This window comes from Lampetra planeri, chromosome 47 (assembly GCF_965212315.1).
Source record: "Lampetra planeri chromosome 47, kcLamPlan1.2.h2, whole genome shotgun sequence".
In the NCBI taxonomy this organism is placed as follows: Eukaryota; Metazoa; Chordata; class Hyperoartia; order Petromyzontiformes; family Petromyzontidae; genus Lampetra; species Lampetra planeri.
In genome coordinates, this window is record NC_136153.1 from 2,958,926 (window position 1) to 2,983,118 (window position 24,193).

Below are 24,193 nucleotides of genomic sequence, written 5' to 3' on the forward strand. Positions count from 1 at the left end.
AGAGGTCACGTGGTGGTAACGCGAGAGGTCACGTGGTGGTAACGCGAGAGGTCACGTGGCGGTAGCGCGAGAGGTCACGTGGTGGGGTAACGCGAGAGGTCACGTGGTAGTAGCGCGAGAGGTCACGTGGTTGGTAACGCGAGAGGTCACGTGGTGGTAACGCGAGAGGTCACGTGGTAGTAGCGCGAGAGGTCACGTGGTTGGTAACGCGAGAGGTCACGTGGTGGGGTAACGCGAGAGGTAACTTGGTGGGTAAGGCGAGAGGTCACGTGGTGGTAGCGCGAGAGGGCACGTGGTTGGTAGCGCGAGAGGTAACTTGGTGGGTAAGGCGAGAGGGCACGTGGTTGGTAACGCGAGAGGTCACGTGGTTGGTAACGCGAGAGGTCACGTGGTTGGTAACGCGAGAGGTCACGTGGTTGGTAACGCGAGAGGTCACGTGGTTGGTAACGCGAGAGGTCACGTGGTGGGGTAACGCGAGAGGTAACTTGGTGGGTAAGGCGAGAGGTCACGTGGCGGTAACGCGAGAGGTCACGTGGTGGTAACGCGAGAAGTCTCGTGGTTGGTAGCGCGAGAGGTCACGTGGCGGTAACGCGAGAGGTCACGTGGTGGGGTAACGCATTGCCTCGCGTGGCTGTTACCCAGTCGACGCGGAACGTTGGGGACCAACGTTGGCCCAACGTTGGGCCCTGGGGGCCTGTGCTGAGCAACTGTGTTAACAAAACAACAGCAACAACAGCAACAGCCCTAAGAGACACTGTGTCTATGTGGCGATACGAATTCGATTTCTACTCAGGGCCAACACAAGTGACCATTATTTGAACCGGTACTGGGCCTCCCCTAGGTCGACTCAGCATCAAAGTGAGTAACTGGTGCGGTGTGTAAAACATCCCCCGCACCTCCGATTACGACGGTTGGCAAAGTACGGTGCGGAAGAAGTTTAACATATGATAATTGTTTTTTTACCCTTTTATCTGGCAACAAAACTGGCACCTTTTTAACAAGGTTTCATGTTTACATTGACCACAATACCTGCGGTCGGAATGCAAGCAAAAAACACAACTCTGATAATATATGCACTTTAACACGTAGGCTTTCGCGACCAATATTGTTCATAATCAACGATTTTTGGGTTTAGATCGCGTTATTTATAAATGTGTCGTAACCCTCCACCACCCGACACGGCCAATCAGTAAAAAAGTGTCACGTTGACAAAAGACAAATAGTTCACTGCTTTAGCCCACCGGTGTGTTGAAGCGTGAAACCACAACATTTACAGTTTGAGTTGTACGACGTTTCGCTGGTAATTGCATCCAGCATCATCGGGCAATTCGCCAGAATGGGCAATTCTCGCGAATTGCCCGATGATGCTGGATGCAATTACCAGCGAAACGTCGTGCTACTCAAACTGTAAATGTTGTGGTTTCACGCTTCAACACACCGGTGGGCTAAAGCAGTGAACTATTTGTCTTTTGTCAACGTGACACTTTTTTACTGATTGGCCGTGTCGGGTGGTGGAGGGTTACGACACATTTATAAATAACGCGATCTAAACCCAAAAATCGTTGATTATGAACAATATATGCACTATCCTTGAAATTGATTGCCCACACCCGAGACAGCTTGTAAAAAATTAACCCGTAAAAACAAAGTTTTTCACTATAAATCCTTTATATGCGTGGCGGCTAGAGTCCTTTTGTCCTCTGGCTTGAGATGGCTGCCACCTATGGGTCAGATGATTGTCTGCCACCATTAAGCAATTGGTAAATCAATATTTAAATTTTTTTCCCTAAACAGTGTAAAATTTTGGAAAAAAAATTTCACCAAAATTAATTGTCACGCACAACGAGTCTGTGTGCAAAATATCAGCTCGATTGGATCACGGGAAGTGGGTTAAAAAACGACCGACAGATTTGCACGGTCGTAAGCAAGCAAGCAAGCACGCAAGCACGCAAGCAAGCAAGCAAGCAAGCGAACTTAATATAAAAGATTTAAAAAGGTGTCAGTTTTGTTGCCAGATAAAAGGGTAAAAACTATTATCATATTTTGCTACTGGCAAAGGAGGTTCCAATGAAGTTTTACATAGATGCATCGCCAGGAAGCAGATAAAGGCGGCTGAGCGTGGTTCGGTCTACCCACCCCAATCGTGTGCCGTGCCGGCCTTCATATGTGCTTCCTAACAGCACTTGCCCCTACAATTTGTTAAGTCCGTACGGGGAATCTTTGTCTTTGCAGAGGGAGCGGCAGTGCAGTGTTTTGAGCGACCCGAGTTCGATTCCCGATCACAATCAATTACGAGGGCGAATATTGGAACCGGCCCTGGGTCTCCTCCGCCGGTCGACTCCACCTTGAATCGGTACCTGGTGCGATGTGCAAACAGTAGCACTGGGGGAGGCAAAGGCGGCCGGGCATGCGTGCTGCTCGCCTAACAGCACTTGCCCCAACAGCGTGTCAGAGGCTACACGGGGGAACTTTGTCTTTGTATTACGTGACGTCACTTTCGGATTGTTGATTCAAACTTGGATAGAAATCTTTACGTCACGTGACAGTGGAGCAGAAACCGTTTTTTTAGGTTCAAAACGTTCTCAGGCGATTGCTTTTGATGCCGCTGCAGCGTTGGGTCGTGATGCACAAGGGCAATTAACAAGAACACTGGCAGAGCCAGTGGGGGGTAGCACGCGCCACCCCCCCCCCCAATGATCCGATCGAAATCCCTAATTTCGATAGGATAATTGGGGTTTTTTGCGACCCCCACTGCCACTGTGTAACATATTATTAGGTGCCAGGGACGCTATGAGATGATAGGACAATAGTCTGAGTGTGGCCGGGTACGGGTAGACGGGTAGGCCGTGAGTCACTGGTGAGTAACCGTTTGTCACTCATTTCCCAACGTCTTGTCTCTTCTCACAATTCAAGTTCCTAGAATCAACCCACCCGCGCCTGCAACATGGCTTCATCCCTGAGGTCGCAATCGGATACCCGATACCCGTACCGTACCCGTACCCGGCCCGGTACGGGTAGGGTACGGGTACGGCCGGGTACGGGTATCCGTTTGCGACCCTGGTGTCAAGGCGCCCTTCCCCCCCTTCCAACCCAGCTTAAATATACGCTCCAAGCGTGGTGGTGTTTCATTCAGACGCTGTCTCCCCGACAGACCTGGTCTTCACCTGAGGACGGCTGCTTGCGTTGTGGCCGAAACGTCGCGAGAATTATTTTATTATGTTCTATTTTTATTATTGTATTACTTCCCTTCTCCGTGACTTTACCGAAAGAACCAAGAAGATGAATCAAAACCCGTTTGCGACCTCTGGGGAGCGGTAGGGAGGCGAGGAAGGGGAGGGGGGGACAGGGGATTATGAAGGGGCGGGAGAGAGGGGGGGGGGCTGACCGGCTCGTGACGGTCAGCTGCTCACCAGGGGGTGAGAGCGATGTTGTGAGATGGAGCTTGGAGTGGGGGTGGGGGTGTTACTGTGTTGGGTGTGCGCGTGATTGACCCCCTCCAGCACTGCCGATAGTCGAGAGGGGGCGGGGCGGGGTGGGGGGAGGTCAAGCAATGGGGGGGGGGGGGGGCTGCGTCCTTCTACGAGGATGTCCGGGTTGAAGGCCGTGAGTGGAAGGCCGTGCTTGCATGGGGCACTCTTGATACAGTAAATCTGGCTGTGACGGTCCCACCTGATGACGGAGGCTTGTGTTGCCTCCGAAACGTCGTGATTTATTATTTTATTGTATTTATATTACTGTATTACTTTTATTGATTTTAATTGTATTTTTTACCTACGTGACTTTACCGAAAAAAACCTAAGAGTATGAATCCTTGCAGTCACGAACGCTTCAAATCTAGAATCTAAACTCAAACTTTTTATCTTATTGGTTCTTTCGGTAAAGTAACGTAGAAGGGAAATAATAAAAAAAATAAAACATGATAAAATAATTCTCACGACGTTTCGGCCACAACGCAAGCAGCCGTCCTCAGGTGAAGAACAGGTCATTCAGACTCTGTCTCCCCGACAGACCTGGTCTTCACCTGAGGACGGCTGCTTGCGTTGTGGCCGAAACGTCGTGAGAATTATTTTATTATGTTTTATTTTTATTTTTTTACTATTTCCCTTCTACGTGACTTTACCGAAAGAACCAAGAAGATGAATCCCTGCAGTCACGAAAGCTTTCAATCGAAATCAAACTTTTTATTTTAGTTTACCAGCTCAGGCCCATTGAACAGTTCCGTATCTCTTTCTTCAGAAGCGACCTGGCTCTCACGAATGATCGCTCAACGAAGTGGGCTCATCACACGGACATTTATAGCAGCCAAATACTCTAAACCGGTGGTTCTTAACCTTTACTGGAGCCTTGCACCCCTTTGGGGCCGTCCGGAAATGACGTCACGCACCTGGGGGGGGGGGGGGGCAGACATTTGTGACGATGTGTGACGAGGGGGGTGGGGGGGGGGTTTGAGAAATGTGACGTCACAACAAAATGCGCAACTTTAAATAAATATAGAATTGTTATAACAACACTAATTGTTATAACAGCACTCCTACAACATCAGAGTGCAGCGCCAGATTAAACACGCACTACAATGACAATAGTTTAAAGCGATTTGAAGCATGTTTTATTTTCACAATGGAAATATGGTTTTGGGGGATAGGGGGGGCACAGCTTTGTGACGTCATATTTGAGGGGGGGGGGGTCTGACTTTTTGTGACGCCGTGTGACGAGGCGGGGGCGGGGGGGTGGGTCAAAAATCTTCCAAAATCGCGTGACGTCATTTATGGACGGCCCCTTTGATTCTCAATTCTAAAAAAAAGAGAAAACATGTATGATGTTAATAAACACGTAGGTTTGATGAAACAAAGTAGTTGTGTCTTGAGTTGAAGCTTTCGTGACTGCAGGAATCCATAATCTTTGGTTCATTCGGTAAAGTCACGTGGGTAGAAAATAAAATAAATCACGACGTTTCGGGCGCAGACTGTTTTGAAAAGGTGACGGACGCTTGTGTTGCGCCCGAAACGTCGTGATTTGTTTTATTTCATACCTACGTGACCTTTTCAAACAGTCTGCGCCCGAAACGTGATTTATTTTATTTTCTACCCACGTGACTTTACCGAAAGAATGAAAGATTATGGATTCCTGCAGTCACGAAAGCGGCCGTCCATAAATGACGTCACGCGATTTTTGACGATTTTTGACCCCCCCCCCCCTTGGTCACGCGGCGTCACAAAAAGTCAGACCCCCCCTCAAATATGACGTCACAAAGCTCTGCCCCTCCCCCCCCAAAACCATATTTCCATTTTGAAAATAAAACATGCTTCAAATCGCTTTAAACTATTGTCATTGTAGTGCGTATTTAATGTGGCGCTGCACTCTGATGTTGTAGGAGAAAACATTTATTAAAAAGTCTATTTAATTAAGTAGAACGTGTCGTCTGTATCTATTTAAAGTACTTGTGCTTAATTCGTGTTTACCTTCTAAAACAATCTGGCCAACGTCTGGAACTCCCAGAGGGTGCAGCGTGCACCCCAAGTGAAGAAGAACCACTGCACTCAACGCGTTGGATGTTGATTCGAAATGTGGAGGGAGGACCCGGAGAAAAACCCACGCGGCCACGTTAATGGAGACACGCACGCTCCAAATATCGAGTCGGTATCAGGGTCGGGATTGAACCCGCGACCTCCTGTAAACCAGGCGAGGTAGTTAACATCTCATAGCCACCGTGATGATGATGGTGATGAGAAACACACAAACTCCAAATATACAGCAGCAGGCGTCAGGGTCGTGATCGAACCCACGACCTCCTGTATACCAGGCGAGGTAGTTAACATCTCCTAGCCACCGTGATGATGATAGTGATGAGAGAGAGAGACACACACAAACTCCAAATATACAGCAGCAGGCGTCAGGGTCGTGATCGAACCCACGACCTCCTGTATACCAGGCGAGGTAGTTAGCATCTCATAGCCACCGTGATGATGATGGTGATGAGAGAGAGACACACACACAAACTCCAAATATACAGCAGGCGTCAGGGTCGTGATCGAACCCACGACCTCCTGTATACCAGGCGAGGAAGTTAACATCTCCTAGCCACCGTGATGATGGTGATGAGAGAGAGACACACACACAAACTCCAAATATACAGCAGCAGGCGTCAGGGTCGTGATCGAACCCACGACCTCCTGTATACCAGGCGAGGTAGTTAACATCTCCTAGCCCCCGTGGCGTGCTCATCACAAGTAGACTCATTCGCCAATCACACAGCCATAAAAAGGGACCGACATTAATAGGTGACGTTACGGGCAATGACCCTTTTATAGGATCAGAGTATTAATCTATATTGGATGAGCAATAAAGCTCATTTTCACGCATGCCCAGTCGATATCTGTCATTGAAGGACGGTGTTTGTGAGGATTTAGTCACGTGTTGTTGTTGTTGTTTGTGATAATGCGTCACTGCCGACGCAGCAGGACTCAATCGCACGTTCGATCCACAGCGAAAAATCCTCGGGACACATGACAGACGAGTTCTTGATTATTTATTCACGTCAATAACGATGATGATGCTGATGCTGATGATAGAGAAATCTACCCAGCGACATTTTGACAGAATCTACGATCAGAATCAATTTCTGCTTCGAACCGTCGCATCGGGAAACGAACTCGGGTCACCAGGTTCATAGCGCAGCGCGCTAACCGCTACACTACCGCTTCCCCAAAACACACACACATACCTAAACACACGTACACACACACACACACGTATACACACACATACCTAAACACACGTACACACACACGTATACGCACACACCGTATACACATACACACGTACACACACACAAATACATATAATGGTACCCTTGCCCCGCGCGTCCGTACAATTCCTACTGAACCACCGACCACAAAGATCCCCCGTATAGCCACCACCATCACCACCACCACCACCATCACCACCACCATCACCACCATCACCACCACCACCACCGTTACCACCACCACCATCACCACCACCACCATCACCACCACCACCACCATCACCACCACCATCACCATCACCACCACCATCACCACCACCATCACCACCACCAGAAGCAGCAACATCCTGCTGATGGCCCCGTGCCCCCTGCCCATGTCTGCCCTACAACTCTTACACCCCCACGATGATCATCATCACCACCACCATCACCACCACCATCACCACCATCACCACCATCATCACTACCATCACCACCATCACCACCACCATCACCACCAGAAGCAGCAGCAGCAACATCCTGCTCATGGCCCCGTGCCCCCTGCCCATGTCTGCTCTACAACTCTTACACCACCACCACCATGATCATCATCACCATCACCAACACGACCACCACCACTCCCACCAGCAACATCCTACTCATGACCCCGTGCCCCCTGTCCATGTCTGCCTTAAAACTCTTACACCCCCACCACCATGACCACCATAACCACCACCACCACCGCCAGGAGCACCACCGCTAGAACGTCGTCTGGAACGAGCCGGGCACCCCGTTGGGCTCGACGTCATCCAGCAACCTACGGGTCTCCTCCCCCTCCTTGCCCTGGGCGCCCTCCCAGGCGAGAAAGCCGCGGCGCTGTCGCCTCTGGCGGGACTCCACCCCGAGGCGGCACGCGCGCCACGCGCCCAGCCCCAGCAGGGAGGCGAGCAGGGCGCCCAGCAGCAGGGCGCCCACCACCCACGGCCACAGCTCCTGCAGCTGCGCTTGGAAGCGCGTGAACCAGGAGCCCTCGCCGCCTGCGGTGGGGCAAGTGTGTGGGGGGGGGGGGGGCAAGTGGGTGGGGTAGGGGGGGCAAGTGGGGGGGGGGGCAAGTGGGGATGGGGCAAGTGTGAGGGGGGGGGCAAGTGGGTGGGGTAGGGGGGGAAAGTGGGGGGGGGGGGGGGCAAGTGGGGATGGGGCAAGTGTGAGGGGGGGGGCAAGTGGGTGGGGTAGGGGGGGCAAGTGGGGGGGGGGGGGGCAAGTGGGGATGGGGCAAGTGTGTGGGGGGGGGGGGGGGCAAGTGGGTGGGGTAGGGGGGGCAAGTGGGGGGGGGGCAAGTGGGGATGGGGCAAGTGTGAGGGGGGGGGCAAGTGGGTGGGGTAGGGGGGGAAAGTGGGGGGGGGGGGGCAAGTGGGGATGGGGCAAGTGTGGGGGGGGGAAGTGTGTGGGGGGGGGGAGTGTGGGCGGGGGGGGACAAGAATGGGGATGTGGAGGGATGGGGCAAGTGTGGGGGGGGGTTGGGGCAAAAATGGGGGGGGGGGGGTGGGGGGATGGGGCAAGTGTGGGGGGGGGGGGCAAGAATTGGGGGGGGGTGTGGGATGGGGCAAGTGTGGGGGGGTGGGGGGATGGGGCAAGTGTGGGGGGGGGGGCAAGAATGGGGGGGGGTGGGGGGTTGGGGCAAGAATGGGGGGGGGGGGAAGAGGATGATGAATGTGTGAGTTGTTGTTGTTGTTGATGAAGGTGTGAGTTGTTGTTGTTTACGAGAAGAGATTGTGCACCACCACCACCACTGCCACCACGTGCTCGTCTTACCACGTGGGTTATCGCTCGCTGCAGACAAGTCACGCTGACTCTTTCATGTCACGTGGGTTACTGTTGCTGCTGATACATTTTGGTTGCTACTCCCACTTCATGACGAGTCGTGGTTTTTGCACATCATTGTTATTCCGCGTGGGAGGAGGAATCCCACGCCTTGCGCTAGGGGACAACAACAACAACGACAACAACGACAACAACAACAACGCTCCATCCCCGTACGGAGATTCGTCCACACACTTCGCTGCACCGCCTTCTCGTGGCGAGCCAGGGGGCTAAGGTACCTCCTCGACTCCCACGGGTAGAAGAAGCGAGTTCCACAACATTCGTGTGGTGGTCCACCAACCCCTCGCTGCTGCTGCTGCTGCTTCGGCAGTGCTGGGGGGTCACCGGCAGTCACGTGCAGCGTAGCCACCACCACCACCACGGCCAGGCCAGACGTGTGCAGGTGGTGTCATTAATGCACAGTGGGCGATTTAAAATAAATTACGTGGGGAGCGGTGGTGCAGTGGTTAGCGCACGCTGCGCTTCGAACCCGGCGACTCCAGTTCACGACCGCCACCAGTGACGATAACCTGAACCGGTAATGGGCCTCCCCAAGGTCGACTCAGCCTCAAATGAGTGCAGCGTGCAAACATCGCCACGAGGTAGACAGAGGAGTGGTGAAGGCTCACGCGCCCCCTCGTGTGCCGTGCCGGCTTCGCTCGCAGCACTTGCCCGAAACAGTCTGCCGAGGCTATACGGGGGAACTTTGTCTTTGTACTACATCGCCGCGAGGGAGCCAGCGTCGGCGGCGTGGCAGGCCGCGGTGTTGGCCCACAAAATCGACCGCTCCGTCGTGCCGTGCAGCGCACTGCCCTCGACGCTCGCTAACAGAACACGATGACGCTCACTAACAGAACACGAAGAGGCTCACTAACAGAACACGAGGGAGCTCGCTAACAGAACACGATGACGCTCACTAACAGAACACGATGACGCTCACTAACAGAACACGATGACGCTCACTAACAGAACACGATGACGCTCACTAACAGAACACGATGACGCTCACTAACAGAACACGAGGGAGCTCGCTAACAGAACACGATGACGCTCACTAACAGAACACGATGACGCTCACTAACAGAACACGAGGACGCTCACTAACAGAACACGATGACGCTCGCTAACGGAACACGATGACGCTCGCTAACAGAACACGATGACACTCGCTAACAGAACACGATGACGCTCACTAACAGAACACGATGACGCTCACTAACAGAACACGATGACGCTCACTAACAGAACACGATGACGCTCACTAACAGAACACAATGACACTCGCTAACAGAACACGATGACGCTCGCTAACAGAACAGGATGACGCTCTCTAACAGAAGACGAAGACGCTCACTAACGGAACACGATGACGCTCACTAACAGAACACGATGACGCTCACTAACAGAAGACGATGACGCTCGCTAACAGAACACGATGACGCTCACTAACAGAACACGATGATGCTCACTAACAGAACACGAAGACGCTCGCTAACAGAACATGATGACGCTCACTAACAGAACACGATGACGCTCACTAACAGAACACGATGACGCTCACTAACAGAACATGATGACGCTCACCAACGGAACACGATGACGCTCGCTAACAGAACACGATGACGCTCACTAACAGAACACGATGACGCTCACTAACAGAACATGATGACGCTCACTAACGGAACACGAGGACACTCGCTAACAAAACACGATGACACTCACTAACAGAACACGAGGACGCTCACTAACAGAACATGATGACGCTCACTAACAAAACACGAAGACGCTCGCTAACGGAACACGAGGACACTCGCTAACAAAACACGAGGACACTCGCTAACAAAACACGATGACGCTCACTAACAGAACACGATGACGCTCACTAACAGAACACGAAGACGCTCACTAACGGAACACGAGGACACTCGCTAACAAAACACGAGGACACTCGCTAACAAAACACGATGACGCTCACTAACAGAACACGATGACGCTCACTAACAGAACACGAGGACGCTCACTAACAGAACACGAGGACGCTCACTAACAGAACACGATGACGCTCACTAACAGAACACGAAGACGCTCGCTAACAGAACACGATGACGCTCACTAACAGAACACAAAGACGCTCACTAACAGAACATGATGACGCTCACTAACAGAACACGAAGACGCTCGCTAACAGAACATGATGACGCTCACTAACAGAACACGATGACGCTCACTAACAGAACACGATGACGCTCACTAACAGAACACGATGACGCTCGCTAACAGAACACGATGATGCTCGCTAACAGAACACGATGACGCTCACTAACAGAACACGATGACGCTCGCTAACAGAACACGATGATGCTCGCTAACAGAACACGATGACGCTCACTAACAGAACACGATGACGCTCACTAACAGAACACGATGACGCTCGCTAACAGAACATGATGACGCTCACTAACAGAACACGATGACGCTCACTAACAGAACACGATGACGCTCACTAACAGAACACGATGATGCTCGCTAACAGAACACGATGACGCTCACTAACAGAACACGATGACGCTCACTAACAGAACACGATGACGCTCACTAACAGAACACGATGACGCTCGCTAACAGAACACGATGATGCTCGCTAACAGAACACGACGACGCTCGCTAACAGAACACGATGACGCTCGCTAACAGAACACGATGACGCTCGCTAACAGAACACGATGACGCTCGCTAACAGAACACGATGATGCTCGCTAACAGAACACGACGACGCTCACTAACAGAACACGATGACGCTCGCTAACAGAACACGATGACGCTCACTAACAGAACACGACGACGCTCACTAACAGAACACGATGACGCTCGCTAACAGAACACGATGACGCTCACTAACAGAACACGATGACGCTCGCTAACAGAACACGATGACGCTCACTAACAGAACACGACGACGCTCGCTAACAGAACACGATGACGCTCACTAACAAAACACGATGACGCTCGCTAACAGAACACGATGACGCTCACTAATGGAACACGACGACGCTCGCTAACAAAACACGATGACGCTCACTAACAGAACACGATGACGCTCGCTAACAGAACACGATGATGCTCGCTAACAGAACACGACGACGCTCGCTAACAGAACACGATGACGCTCGCTAACAGAACACGATGACGCTCGCTAACAGAACACGATGACGCTCGCTAACAGAACACGATGATGCTCGCTAACAGAACACGACGACGCTCACTAACAGAACACGATGACGCTCGCTAACAGAACACGATGACGCTCACTAACAGAACACGACGACGCTCACTAACAGAACACGATGACGCTCGCTAACAGAACACGATGACGCTCACTAACAAAACACGATGACGCTCACTAACAGAACACGATGACGCTCACTAATGGAACACGAGGACGCTCGCTAACAAAACACGATGACGCTCACTAACAGAACACGATGACGCTCGCTAACAGAACACGATGATGCTCGCTAACAGAACACGACGACGCTCGCTAACAGAACACGATGACGCTCGCTAACAGAACACGATGACGCTCGCTAACAGAACACGATGACGCTCGCTAACAGAACACGATGATGCTCGCTAACAGAACACGACGACGCTCACTAACAGAACACGATGACGCTCGCTAACAGAACACGATGACGCTCACTAACAGAACACGACGACGCTCACTAACAGAACACGATGACGCTCGCTAACAGAACACGATGACGCTCACTAACAGAACACGATGACGCTCGCTAACAGAACACGATGACGCTCACTAACAGAACACGATGACGCTCACTAACAAAACACGATGACGCTCACTAACGGAACACGAGGACGCTCGCTAACAAAACACGATGACGCTCACTAACGGAACACGAGGACGCTCGCTAACAGAACATGATGACGCTCGCTAACAGAACACGATGACGCTTGCTAATGGAACACAATGACGCTCACTAACAGAACACGATGACGCTCACTAACAGAACACGATGACACTCACTAACAGAACACGATGACGCTCGCTAACAGAACACGAGGACGCTCGCTAACAGAACACGATGACGCTCGCTAACGGAACACGATGACGCTCACTAACAGAACACGATGACGCTCACTAACAGAACACGATGACGCTCGCTAACAGAACACGATGACGCTCACTAACAGAACACGAAGACGCTCACTAACGGAAGACGAAGACGCTCGCTAACAGAACACGATGACGCTCACTAACAGAACACGATGATGCTCGCTAACAGAACACGATGACGCTCACTAACAGAACACGATGACGCTCGCTAACAGAACACGATGACGCTCACTAACAAAACACGAAGACGCTCACTAACGGAACACGAGGACACTCGCTAACAAAACACGATGACACTCACTAACAGAACACGAGGACGCTCACTAACAGAACACGATGACGCTCACTAACAAAACACGAAGACGCTCGCTAACAGAACACGATGACGCTCACTAACAGAACACAAAGACGCTCGCTAACAGAACATGATGACGCTCACTAACAGAACACGATGACGCTCACTAACAGAACACGATGATGCTCGCTAACAGAACACGATGACGCTCACTAACAGAACACGAAAATGCTCGCTAACAGAACACGATGACGCTCACTAACAGAACATGAAGACGCTCGCTAACACAACACGATGACGCTCACTAACAGAACACGATGATGCTCGCTAACAGAACACGATGACGCTCACTAACAGAACATGAAGACGCTCGCTAACAGAACACGATGACGCTCACTAACAGAACACGATGATGCTCGCTAACAGAACACGATGACGCTCATTAACAGAACACGATGACGCTCGCTAACAGAACACGATGACGCTCATTAACAGAACACGATGACGCTCGCTAACAGAACACGATGACGCTCACTAACAGAACACGAAGACGCTCGCTAACAGAACATGATGACGCTCACTAACAGAACACGATGATGCTCGCTAACAGAACACGATGACGCTCACTAACAGAACACGAAGACGCTCGCTAACAGAACACGATGACGCTCACTAACAGAACACGAAGACGCTCGCTAACAGAACACGATGACGCTCACTAACAGAACACGATGATGCTCGCTAACAGAACACGATGACGCTCACTAACAGAACACGATGATGCTCGCTAACAGAACACGATGACGCTCACTAACAGAACACGATGACGCTCACTAACAGAACACGATGACGCTCACTAACAGAACACGATGATGCTCACTAACAGAACATGATGACGCTCACTAACGGAACACGAGTACGCTCGCTAACAAAACACGATGACGCTCACTAACGGAACACGAGGACGCTCGCTAACAAAACACGATGACACTCACTAACAGAACACGATGACGCTCACTAACAGAACACGATGACACTTACTAACAGAACACGATGACGCTCTCTAACAGAACACGAAGACGCTCGCTAACAGAACACGATGACGCTCACTAACAGAACACGAAGACGCTCGCTAACAGAACACGAGGACGCTCACTAACAGAACACGATGACGCTCACTAACAGAACACGATGATGCTCGCTAACAGAACACGATGACGCTCACTAACAGAACACGATGATGCTCGCTAACAGAACACGATGACGCTCACTAACAGAACATGATGACGCTCGCTAACAGAACACGATGACGCTCACTAACAGAACACGATGACGCTCACTAACAGAACACGATGACGATCACTAACAGAACACGATGACGCTCACTAACAGAACATGATGACGCTCGCTAACAGAACACGATGACGCTCGCTAACAGAACACGAAGACGCTCGCTAACAGAACACGAAGATGCTCACTAACAGAACACGAAGACGCTCGCTAACAGAACACGAAGACGCTCACTAACAGAATACGAAGACGCTCTCTAACAGAACACGATGACGCTCACTAACAGAACACGATGATGCTCGCTAACAGAACACGATGACGCTCACTAACAGAACATGAAGACGCTCACTAACCGAACACGATGATGCTCACTAACAGAACACAATGACGCTCACTAACAGAACACGAAGATGCTCACTAACAGAACACGAAGATGCTCACTAACAGAACACGAAGATGCTCACTAACAGAACACGAGGACGCTCGCTAACAGAACACGAAGACGCTCACTAACAGAACACGAAGATGCTCACTAACAGAACACGAAGATGCTCACTAACAGAACACGAAGATGCTCACTAACAGAACACGAAGACGCTCACTAACAGAACACGAAGACGCTCACTAACAGAACACGAAGATGCTCACTAACAGAACACGATGACGCTCGCTAACGGAACACGAAGACACTCACTAACGGAACACGATGACACTCACTAACGGAACACGAAGACACTCACTAACGGAACACGAGGATGCTCACTAACGGAACACGATGACACTCACTAACAGAACACGAGGACGCTCACTAACAGAACACGATGACGCTCACTAACAAAACACGAAGACGCTCGCTAACAGAACACGATGACGCTCACTAACAGAACACAAAGACGCTCGCTAACAGAACATGATGACGCTCACTAACAGAACACGATGACGCTCACTAACAGAACACGATGATGCTCGCTAACAGAACACGATGACGCTCACTAACAGAACACGAAAATGCTCGCTAACAGAACACGATGACGCTCACTAACAGAACATGAAGACGCTCGCTAACACAACACGATGACGCTCACTAACAGAACACGATGATGCTCGCTAACAGAACACGATGACGCTCACTAACAGAACATGAAGACGCTCGCTAACAGAACACGATGACGCTCACTAACAGAACACGATGATGCTCGCTAACAGAACACGATGACGCTCATTAACAGAACACGATGACGCTCGCTAACAGAACACGATGACGCTCATTAACAGAACACGATGACGCTCGCTAACAGAACACGATGACGCTCACTAACAGAACACGAAGACGCTCGCTAACAGAACATGATGACGCTCACTAACAGAACACGATGATGCTCGCTAACAGAACACGATGACGCTCACTAACAGAACACGAAGACGCTCGCTAACAGAACACGATGACGCTCACTAAGAGAACACGAAGACGCTCGCTAACAGAACACGATGACGCTCACTAACAGAACACGATGATGCTCGCTAACAGAACACGATGACGCTCACTAACAGAACACGATGATGCTCGCTAACAGAACACGATGACGCTCACTAACAGAACACGATGACGCTCACTAACAGAACACGATGACGCTCACTAACAGAACACGATGATGCTCACTAACAGAACATGATGACGCTCACTAACGGAACACGAGTACGCTCGCTAACAAAACACGATGACGCTCACTAACGGAACACGAGGACGCTCGCTAACAAAACACGATGACACTCACTAACAGAACACGATGACGCTCACTAACAGAACACGATGACACTTACTAACAGAACACGATGACGCTCTCTAACAGAACACGAAGACGCTCGCTAACAGAACACGATGACGCTCACTAACAGAACACGAAGACGCTCGCTAACAGAACACGAGGACGCTCACTAACAGAACACGATGACGCTCACTAACAGAACACGATGATGCTCGCTAACAGAACACGATGACGCTCACTAACAGAACACGATGATGCTCGCTAACAGAACACGATGACGCTCACTAACAGAACATGATGACGCTCGCTAACAGAACACGATGACGCTCACTAACAGAACACGATGACGCTCACTAACAGAACACGATGACGCTCACTAACAGAACATGATGACGCTCGCTAACAGAACACGATGACGATCACTAACAGAACACGATGATGCTCGCTAACAGAACACGATGATGCTCGCTAACAGAACACGATGACGCTCACTAACAGAACACGATGATGCTCGCTAACAGAACACGATGACGCTCACTAACAGAACACGATGACGCTCACTAACAGAACACGAAGACGCTCCCTAACAGAACACGATGACGCTCACTAACAGAACACGAAGACGCTCACTAACAGAACACGATGACGCTCACTAACAGAACACGATGACGCTCACTAACAGAACACGAAGACGCTCACTAACAGAACACGAAGACGCTCGCTAACAGAACACGAAGACGCTCACTAACAGAATACGAAGACGCTCTCTAACAGAACACGATGACGCTCACTAACAGAACACGATGATGCTCGCTAACAGAACACGATGACGCTCACTAACAGAACATGAAGACGCTCACTAACCGAACACGATGATGCTCACTAACAGAACACGATGACGCTCACTAACAGAACACGAAGATGCTCACTAACAGAACACGAAGATGCTCACTAACAGAACACGAAGATGCTCACTAACAGAACACGAGGACGCTCGCTAACAGAACACGAAGACGCTCACTAACAGAACACGAAGATGCTCACTAACAGAACACGAAGATGCTCACTAACAGAACACGAAGATGCTCACTAACAGAACACGAAGACGCTCACTAACAGAACACGAAGACGCTCACTAACAGAACACGAAGATGCTCACTAACAGAACACGATGACGCTCGCTAACGGAACACGAAGACACTCACTAACGGAACACGATGACACTCACTAACGGAACACGAAGACACTCACTAACGGAACACGGGGACGCTCACTAACAGAACACGATGACGCTCGCTAACGGAACACGAAGACACTCACTAACGGAACACGATGACACTCACTAACGGAACACGAAGACACTCACTAACGGAACACGGGGACGCTCACTAACAGAACACGAAGACACTCACTAACGGAACACGATGACGCTCACTAACGGAACACGAAGACACTCACTAACGGAACACGGGGACGCTCACTAACAGAACACGATGACACTCACTAACGGAACACGATGACACTCACTAACGGAACACGAAGACACTCACTAATGGAACACGAGGACGCTCACTAACAGAACACGATGACACTCACTAACGGAACACGAAGACACTCACTAACGGAACACGAAGACGCTCGCTAACGGAACACGAAGACACTCACTAACGGAACACGAAGACACTCACTAACGGAACACGATGACACTCACTAACGGAACACGAAGACACTCACTAACGGAACACGAAGACGCTCACTAACGGAACACGAAGACACTCACTAACAGAACACGAAGATGCTCACTAACGGAACACGAGGACGCTCACTAACGGAACATGAGGACACTCACTAACGGAACACGAAGACACTCACTAACAGAACACGAAGACGCTCACTAACGGAACACGAGGACGCTCACTAACGGAACACGAGGACGCTCACTAACGGAACACGAAGACACTCACTAACAGAACACGAAGACGCTCACTAACGGAACACGAGGACGCTCACTAACGGAACACGAGGACACTCACTAACGGAACACGAAGACACTCACTAACAGAACACGAAGACGCTCACTAACGGAACACGAGGACGCTCACTAACGGAACTCGAGGACGCTCACTAACAGAACACGATGACGCTCACTAACGGAACACGAAGACGCTCGCTAACGGAACACGATGACACTCACTAACGGAACACGAGGACACTCACTAACGGAACACGAGGACACTCACTAACGGAACACGAAGACGCTCGCTAATGGAACACGAGGGCGCTCGCCAACGCATGGGTAGGGCGTGCGCCGCCGCTCACGCGGCGCGTACCTGGCTGCAAGTACTCGTACTCGTATCCCAGCTCCCTCGAGGGCACGAAGGCGGCCACGTTGGTGACGAGCGGCAGGAAGGGCACCATGAAGTCCCCGCCGTTCTGGCCGATGGGCGAGCCGCGTGCCGGGTAGGCGGAGGCGTTCGCGCCGTGAGCCCGCAGCCACCGCTCGTACAAACTGCGCACGGGGTGAGAGATTATATCAATTTGCCCCATGATGATGTCACATTGCCCCATGATGATATCACATTTCCCCGTTATGATATCACATTGCCCCATGATGACATCACATTGCCCCATGATGACATCACATTGCCCCATGATGATATCACATTGACCCGTTATGATATCACTTTGCCCCATGATGACATCACATTGCCCCATGATGACATCACATTGCCCCATGATGACATTACATTGCCCCGTGATGACTTCACATTGCCCCATGATGACATCACATTTCCCCATGATTAAATCACCTAGCACCATGATGACATCACATTGCCCCATGATGACATCACATTGCCCCATGATGACATCACATTGCCCCATGATGATATCACATTGACCCGTTATGATATCACTTTGCCCCATGATGACATCACATTGCCCCATGATGACATTACATTGCCCCGTGATGACTTCACATTGCCCCATGATGACATCACATTTCCCCATGATTAAATCACCTAGCACCATGATGACATCACATTGCCCCATGATGACATCACATTTTCCCATGATGACATCACATTGCCCCATGATGACATCACATTGCCCATGATGACATCACCACCTCGCCCCAGCTACCGTCCGTCCCATCCTTCACCTGTCCACGAAGGTGTGGTGCACCGTGAAGATGGGGTCGTTGGCGGAGCCCTGCACCGAGGACATGGAGCCGTTCATGAAGATGTGCAGGGAGTTGTGCATGCTGCGGCGCGAGGGGGTCACCATGCCGGTCAGCGGGTCAGCGAAGCCTGGGGGAAGGGGGGGGGGAGTCGTGCGGGTGCCGGACATTGTCAACGAGAGAGAGAGTGTGCGTGTGTGCATGTGTGTGTGTGTGCGTGTGTGTGCGTGTGTGTGTGTGCGTGTGTGCGTGTGTGCGTGTGGTGTAGCGGTTAGCGCGCTGCGCTATGAACCAGGCGACCCGGGTTCGATTCCCGCTCACGGCCAACACCAGGGACGATTATCTGAACCGGTACTTGGCCTCCCCTAGGTCGACTCAGCCTCAAATGAGTACCTGGTGCGGTGTGTAGTAAACATCTCCCGCACCTCGGATTCGCACAGTCGGCTACGCACGGTGCGAAAGAAGTTCAACCTGTACATACAAACATCGCCACTCAGGAGACGAAAGGCGACCGGGTGTGGTGCTGGCCACCTCGAGTGCCGTGCCGGCCTTCATAGCTGCTGCTACTCGCTCACAGCACTTGCCCCTACAGTCCGTTAAGGCTACACGGTGCATCTTTGTCTTTGTGGACACAACGTCCTGTGCTCGTGTGCGCTCCGAACCTGGCGAATCCCGGGTTCGATTCCCGCTCACTGCCCACCAACACCGGTGACGATTGATCTGAACGGGTCCTGGGCCTCCCCACGGTTGACCATAGCCGTGTTTATTTTATACCTACGTGACTTTACTGAAAGAACCAAAGAGCAAGTCCGTTAAAGGCTCCCACGAGGAGTGGCAGCCGGCCGGGCGGGCTGCGAATCTTCGCCGTGCGCGCGGCAAAAGAAACGACCGTGGCAAGCTCGACGCGGACCTTCCAGCGTGTTCCTGAAGCTCCGGTTCGCGTCGCGGTCGAGGGGAGCGGTGTCGAAGTCGACGAGGCCGAGGCACGACTCCACGTGGACGCTCGTGGGCAGCGAGGCGATGCGCGCCGGGTCGTGGCGCCCCGGGTTTCGCAGCACGGGGCCCTCGGGCGAGCCGTCACAGAGCACGCCCCGGCGGTTGTAGTCGTCCGGCCGGGTGCAGATCACCTGTAAGGGGGTGGGGAGACGTGTGTTGTATGTCTGCTGAGCTTTTTTTCGCACCGTACGTGGCCAATGTTGATAATTAAATAATCGGAGCAATGTATGTACGTTCGAGTTTTTTCGCACCGTACGTGGCCAATGTTGATCATCGGAGGAATGTATGTAAGTTCGACTTTTTTCGCACCGTACCTGGCCAACCATTTCGATTCAGAGGCATGTATATTGAACTTCTTTCGCACCGTACGTGGCCAATGTTGATAACACTGGTCAACACACTTTTTCTGGCATAAGGTATTCCAACGGTTTCAATGTAATTTTGGGGTGCTGATTCCAAATCTGGTATCAGTTTTTGTCTATCACATCAGGTTTTTGAGATATCAAATATTGCATTTTCAATAAAAACTGCAGAAGAAAAATATTAAATAAATGTGGATATCTTCATAAAATGATATTATAAACACACTATCATAAAAATACAGCACCATATTTTAACACTAAAGCAGTCACTGACTCGCAACAACTTGCAATCGTAAGTGACAGAGTTAATTTCGGGTAAAATCAATGAAAATGGGGTATGCCGATAGCATAAAAATGAGATGTGATAGAGCAAATCTGAGATCAGATTTGGAATCGGCACCCTGAAATTAGTCTAGAACAGCTGCAAAAGTCCAGGCCAGAAAAAAATGTGTTTTTGTTGTTGACCAGTGTAATCGGAGGAATGTATGTAAGTTCGACTTTTTTCGCACCGTACGTAGCCAACTGTGCCCATCGGAGGTACGCACATTGAAATTCTTTCACACCGTACGTGGTATTTGGCTGCTAAACATCTCTACATGATAAGCCACTTCGTTAAGCTTTCATTTGGGGCCGATGTCGCCTCTGAAACAAGAGCTACATTGCTCAGTAGGCCTTTCCTGGTAAAAACTAACTTAATATTTTTTTCGTTTAGTTTCGTATTAGTCTAAGGTCAAGGCATAGGCGCAGCTCCTGCAATGGCTTGCGTCACTGCTGGTGGGAGAGGCCCCGCTAGAGGGCAGCTCTGGAGAGCCCCCCTCTCTCTCTCGAGGTCCCTGCGCTCTCTCTATGTGTTTCCAGTGTTCAGAGGCCTGCTTAAGGCACGGCTCCGGCTGGTGCACTCGTACCACACACATGTCGGTGATGTGCGGAGCGTCTTCTTCGAACGCCGGGGAGCCGGAAAAGGCCCTCTCTGTACCAGCGTGGACGGCACCCTCGTGGTGTTCACCTTCTGAAGCGCTCGCTCGTCACCGTGGCGTGCGCGATGACCACCACAACCACCATCACAACCACGTGACTTTTCATTTGTGTTGTGCGCGGTGCTTTTAGCGCCACAGCGCGTGGATTTGTAGCGTTTATTTTAATTTGTGTTGCTGGTGACTTTGTGTATTTCATATCGAAATCGCCTCTAGTGCTTTTGCTGCTGGCGGCAATAAAAGTTGTTTAAAAGTCAAAAAGTCTCTCTCTCTCTCGGATCGGCAACCTTTCAAAGAAGAAGACGAAGAATAAGAACACGAGCCACCTCGTGCACACACAACGCAGACGCCAGCCGTTCGGCATGTCGCGTGGGCCGAGGGGTTAAACCGTGGCCACTTACCGCCTCGTTCCAAGACACCCGCACCGGAGTAGGAGAGCAGATTTAGACTTGAAACTTTCGTGACTGCAGGAATTCACATTCTATGGTTTTTTCGGTAAAGTCACGTAGATAGAAAATAATAATAATAAAAATAATAAAAATAATCAAAACATAAAAAAATACAAAATAATAAACTAAAATACTCACCACGTTTCGATCGCGACACAAGCGACGCGATTGGAACTTCGTGAGTTTTAAAAAATATTTTTAATATTTTTATTATTTTTATTATTTTCATTATTTTTATTTTCTATCTACGTGACTTTACCGAAATAACCACAGAATGGAAGATCAGATGACAGCGCACATTCCGACTTAAATAAACAACAAAGAGGTGATGGAATAAACTGCGCCTGTTAAGTTTTTTTCCTCCCTCTTAGTTATTCTTTACCAATGCAGTTTGACTGTTGTACATTTTCTCGTTTCGTAGTTACACATATCCCCCTGCCATGTTCAGTATATAATTTTTTTGTACTTGAAATTATGTTTAAGATTATTTTTTATTCATTTTCAAACGGCTGCCCGTAAGGGGGCAGCCAAAGAGTCGTGAAGGGAGCAGCCACATTGTTCCACCCGTGCTGCCGATTCCACCCGTGTCACCCGTGTCACCCGTGTCACCCGTGTCACCCGTGGCACCCGTTCCTTTTATTCCACACCTTCCACCCGTGCCACTCGTGCCATGAGTGTCACACGTACCACCCGTGCCGTATTTCATATCCGTGCCACCCGCGGCACCCATGCCACATTGTGCCACCCGTGCCACCCATGGGCACCCGTGCCTTTAATTCCACACCTCCCACCCATTCAACCCGTGCCACCCGTGCCATGTATTCCCCTCCCTCCCCGCGCCGTGCCACGACGCGTTCCTTCGGCTTTTAGTTTTTTTAGTTTTTCCCCACGTTGCCGAACCGATCGGCCCACTCGCCTGCCACGCGGAGAAGACGGACGCGGGGCTGAGCCGGCCCGCGACGCTCGGATGCCGCCCCCCGAAGAAGTCGTCCGTGCAGACCTCGCAGTCCTGCGCGTCCCTCCAGTCCCAGTAGGGGATCGTGAAGTCCTCGTCTCCCGTCAGCTTGCGGATCTCCCTCTCCCACATGAGCAGGAAGACGCGGTGCCACGGCGCGAACCCCGGCCCCTCGTGTGCAAAGTCCACGCCGGGCCACGCCACGGGGCCCACGGGACCCACGAAAAGCGCGTCACGCGACGCGTAGTAGTGCATCCACACGAAGAGATCGAAGACGCTGACGTCCCTGAACGCCGGCCGCGTCCCGTTGCCCATCTGCTCGAGGGTGGCGGCGGCGATCTGGAACTCGGGGTGGACGCTCACCTTGGCCAGGTTGATGTACGAGAAGAATTTGCGTCGCTCGCCGGCGCTCAGCAGCATCAGGTTGCGTCTCAGGCTCGGCTCGCTCGGCCGCTCGGTGCACGCGGGGCCGCGCCAGCCGAAGCTGCACTCGCCGCAATCGTGGCCCCAGTAGTTGGCCCGGCAGCGACACAACCGCGAGTAGAAGGCCGTGGGCCACAGCTCGCGGTCGTCAACGCCCGCGAAGGGGAAGCCCGGCCCGTGCGGCTCCGTGGACGGCACCACGAGCTCGCAGGAGCCGCGCGCCGTCGCCTCCCCGCACGGAGAGCCGTCGCCGGGCCACGGAGGGCAGCAGATCTTGGCCACCAAGTTCGCCGACGAGGTGCACGCTCTGGGGAACTGCGCCGAGCACGGCGGCGGCGTGGCCAGCGTGAGCAGGCAGACGGCCAACGCGAGGAGGAGATGGTGACGGTGCCGCTGATGGTGATGGTGGTGATGGGCTGGTGAAGGTGACATCTTGCGGATGGGGTCGGTCACGGTGGCTGGAGACGCGCTCGAGGAATCGCAAGGGGTTCCGAAGGGAAACTTCTCACGCGCGCGCTCGCGAATTGCGCTGCCGCCGAGGCTGGCTCGGGCTTGTGTTAAAGCGGAGGATTGTGGGGGTCTTTTTTGTTGTTGCTGTTGAGATCTGGCCGTCACGTGTTACGGGATTAGCCCCCCCCACCCCCTAGACGCGACGTGCCCACTGCCAGGGACGAAGAGATGCGTGTGTGTGTGAATGTGTGTGACCTCCTGCCAGCGGGCGTTCGACACTTCACGTGACCTCAAGGTGCACATAGCCTGGCACAAGCGTCGTGGTGACGTCACCGA

General features: G+C 51.6%; 1 protein-coding gene across 1 annotated transcript; it reads right to left on the reverse strand.

Annotated features, from left to right (window-relative positions):
* Positions 1 to 6,509: 6,509 nt before the first annotated feature.
* On the reverse strand, positions 6,510 to 23,989 carry TYR (tyrosinase). The gene is made up of 5 exons (XM_078615442.1): positions 22,946 to 23,989; positions 20,159 to 20,375; positions 19,231 to 19,378; positions 18,401 to 18,579; positions 6,510 to 7,761 (listed from the first exon to the last, which is right to left on the reverse strand). Exons 1-5 carry the CDS (start codon positions 23,837 to 23,839, stop codon positions 7,484 to 7,486), a joined length of 1,716 nt encoding a protein of 571 aa, XP_078471568.1. The 5' UTR covers positions 23,840 to 23,989; the 3' UTR covers positions 6,510 to 7,483.
* Positions 23,990 to 24,193: the final 204 nt, after the last annotated feature.

Excerpts from the sequence above, each read along its gene's own strand:
- TYR (XM_078615442.1), bottom strand. The coding sequence starts at position 23,839 with ATGTCACCTTCACCAGCCCATCACCACCATCACCATCAGCGGCACCGT. Across the intron at positions 20,376-22,945 it reads CCGTCTTCTCCGCGTGGCAG|GTGATCTGCACCCGGCCGGA; the intron begins GCGAGTGGGCCG and ends ACCCCCTTACAG. Across the intron at positions 7,762-18,400 it reads GTACGAGTACTTGCAGCCAG|GCGGCGAGGGCTCCTGGTTC; the intron begins GTACGCGCCGCG and ends GCCCCACCGCAG.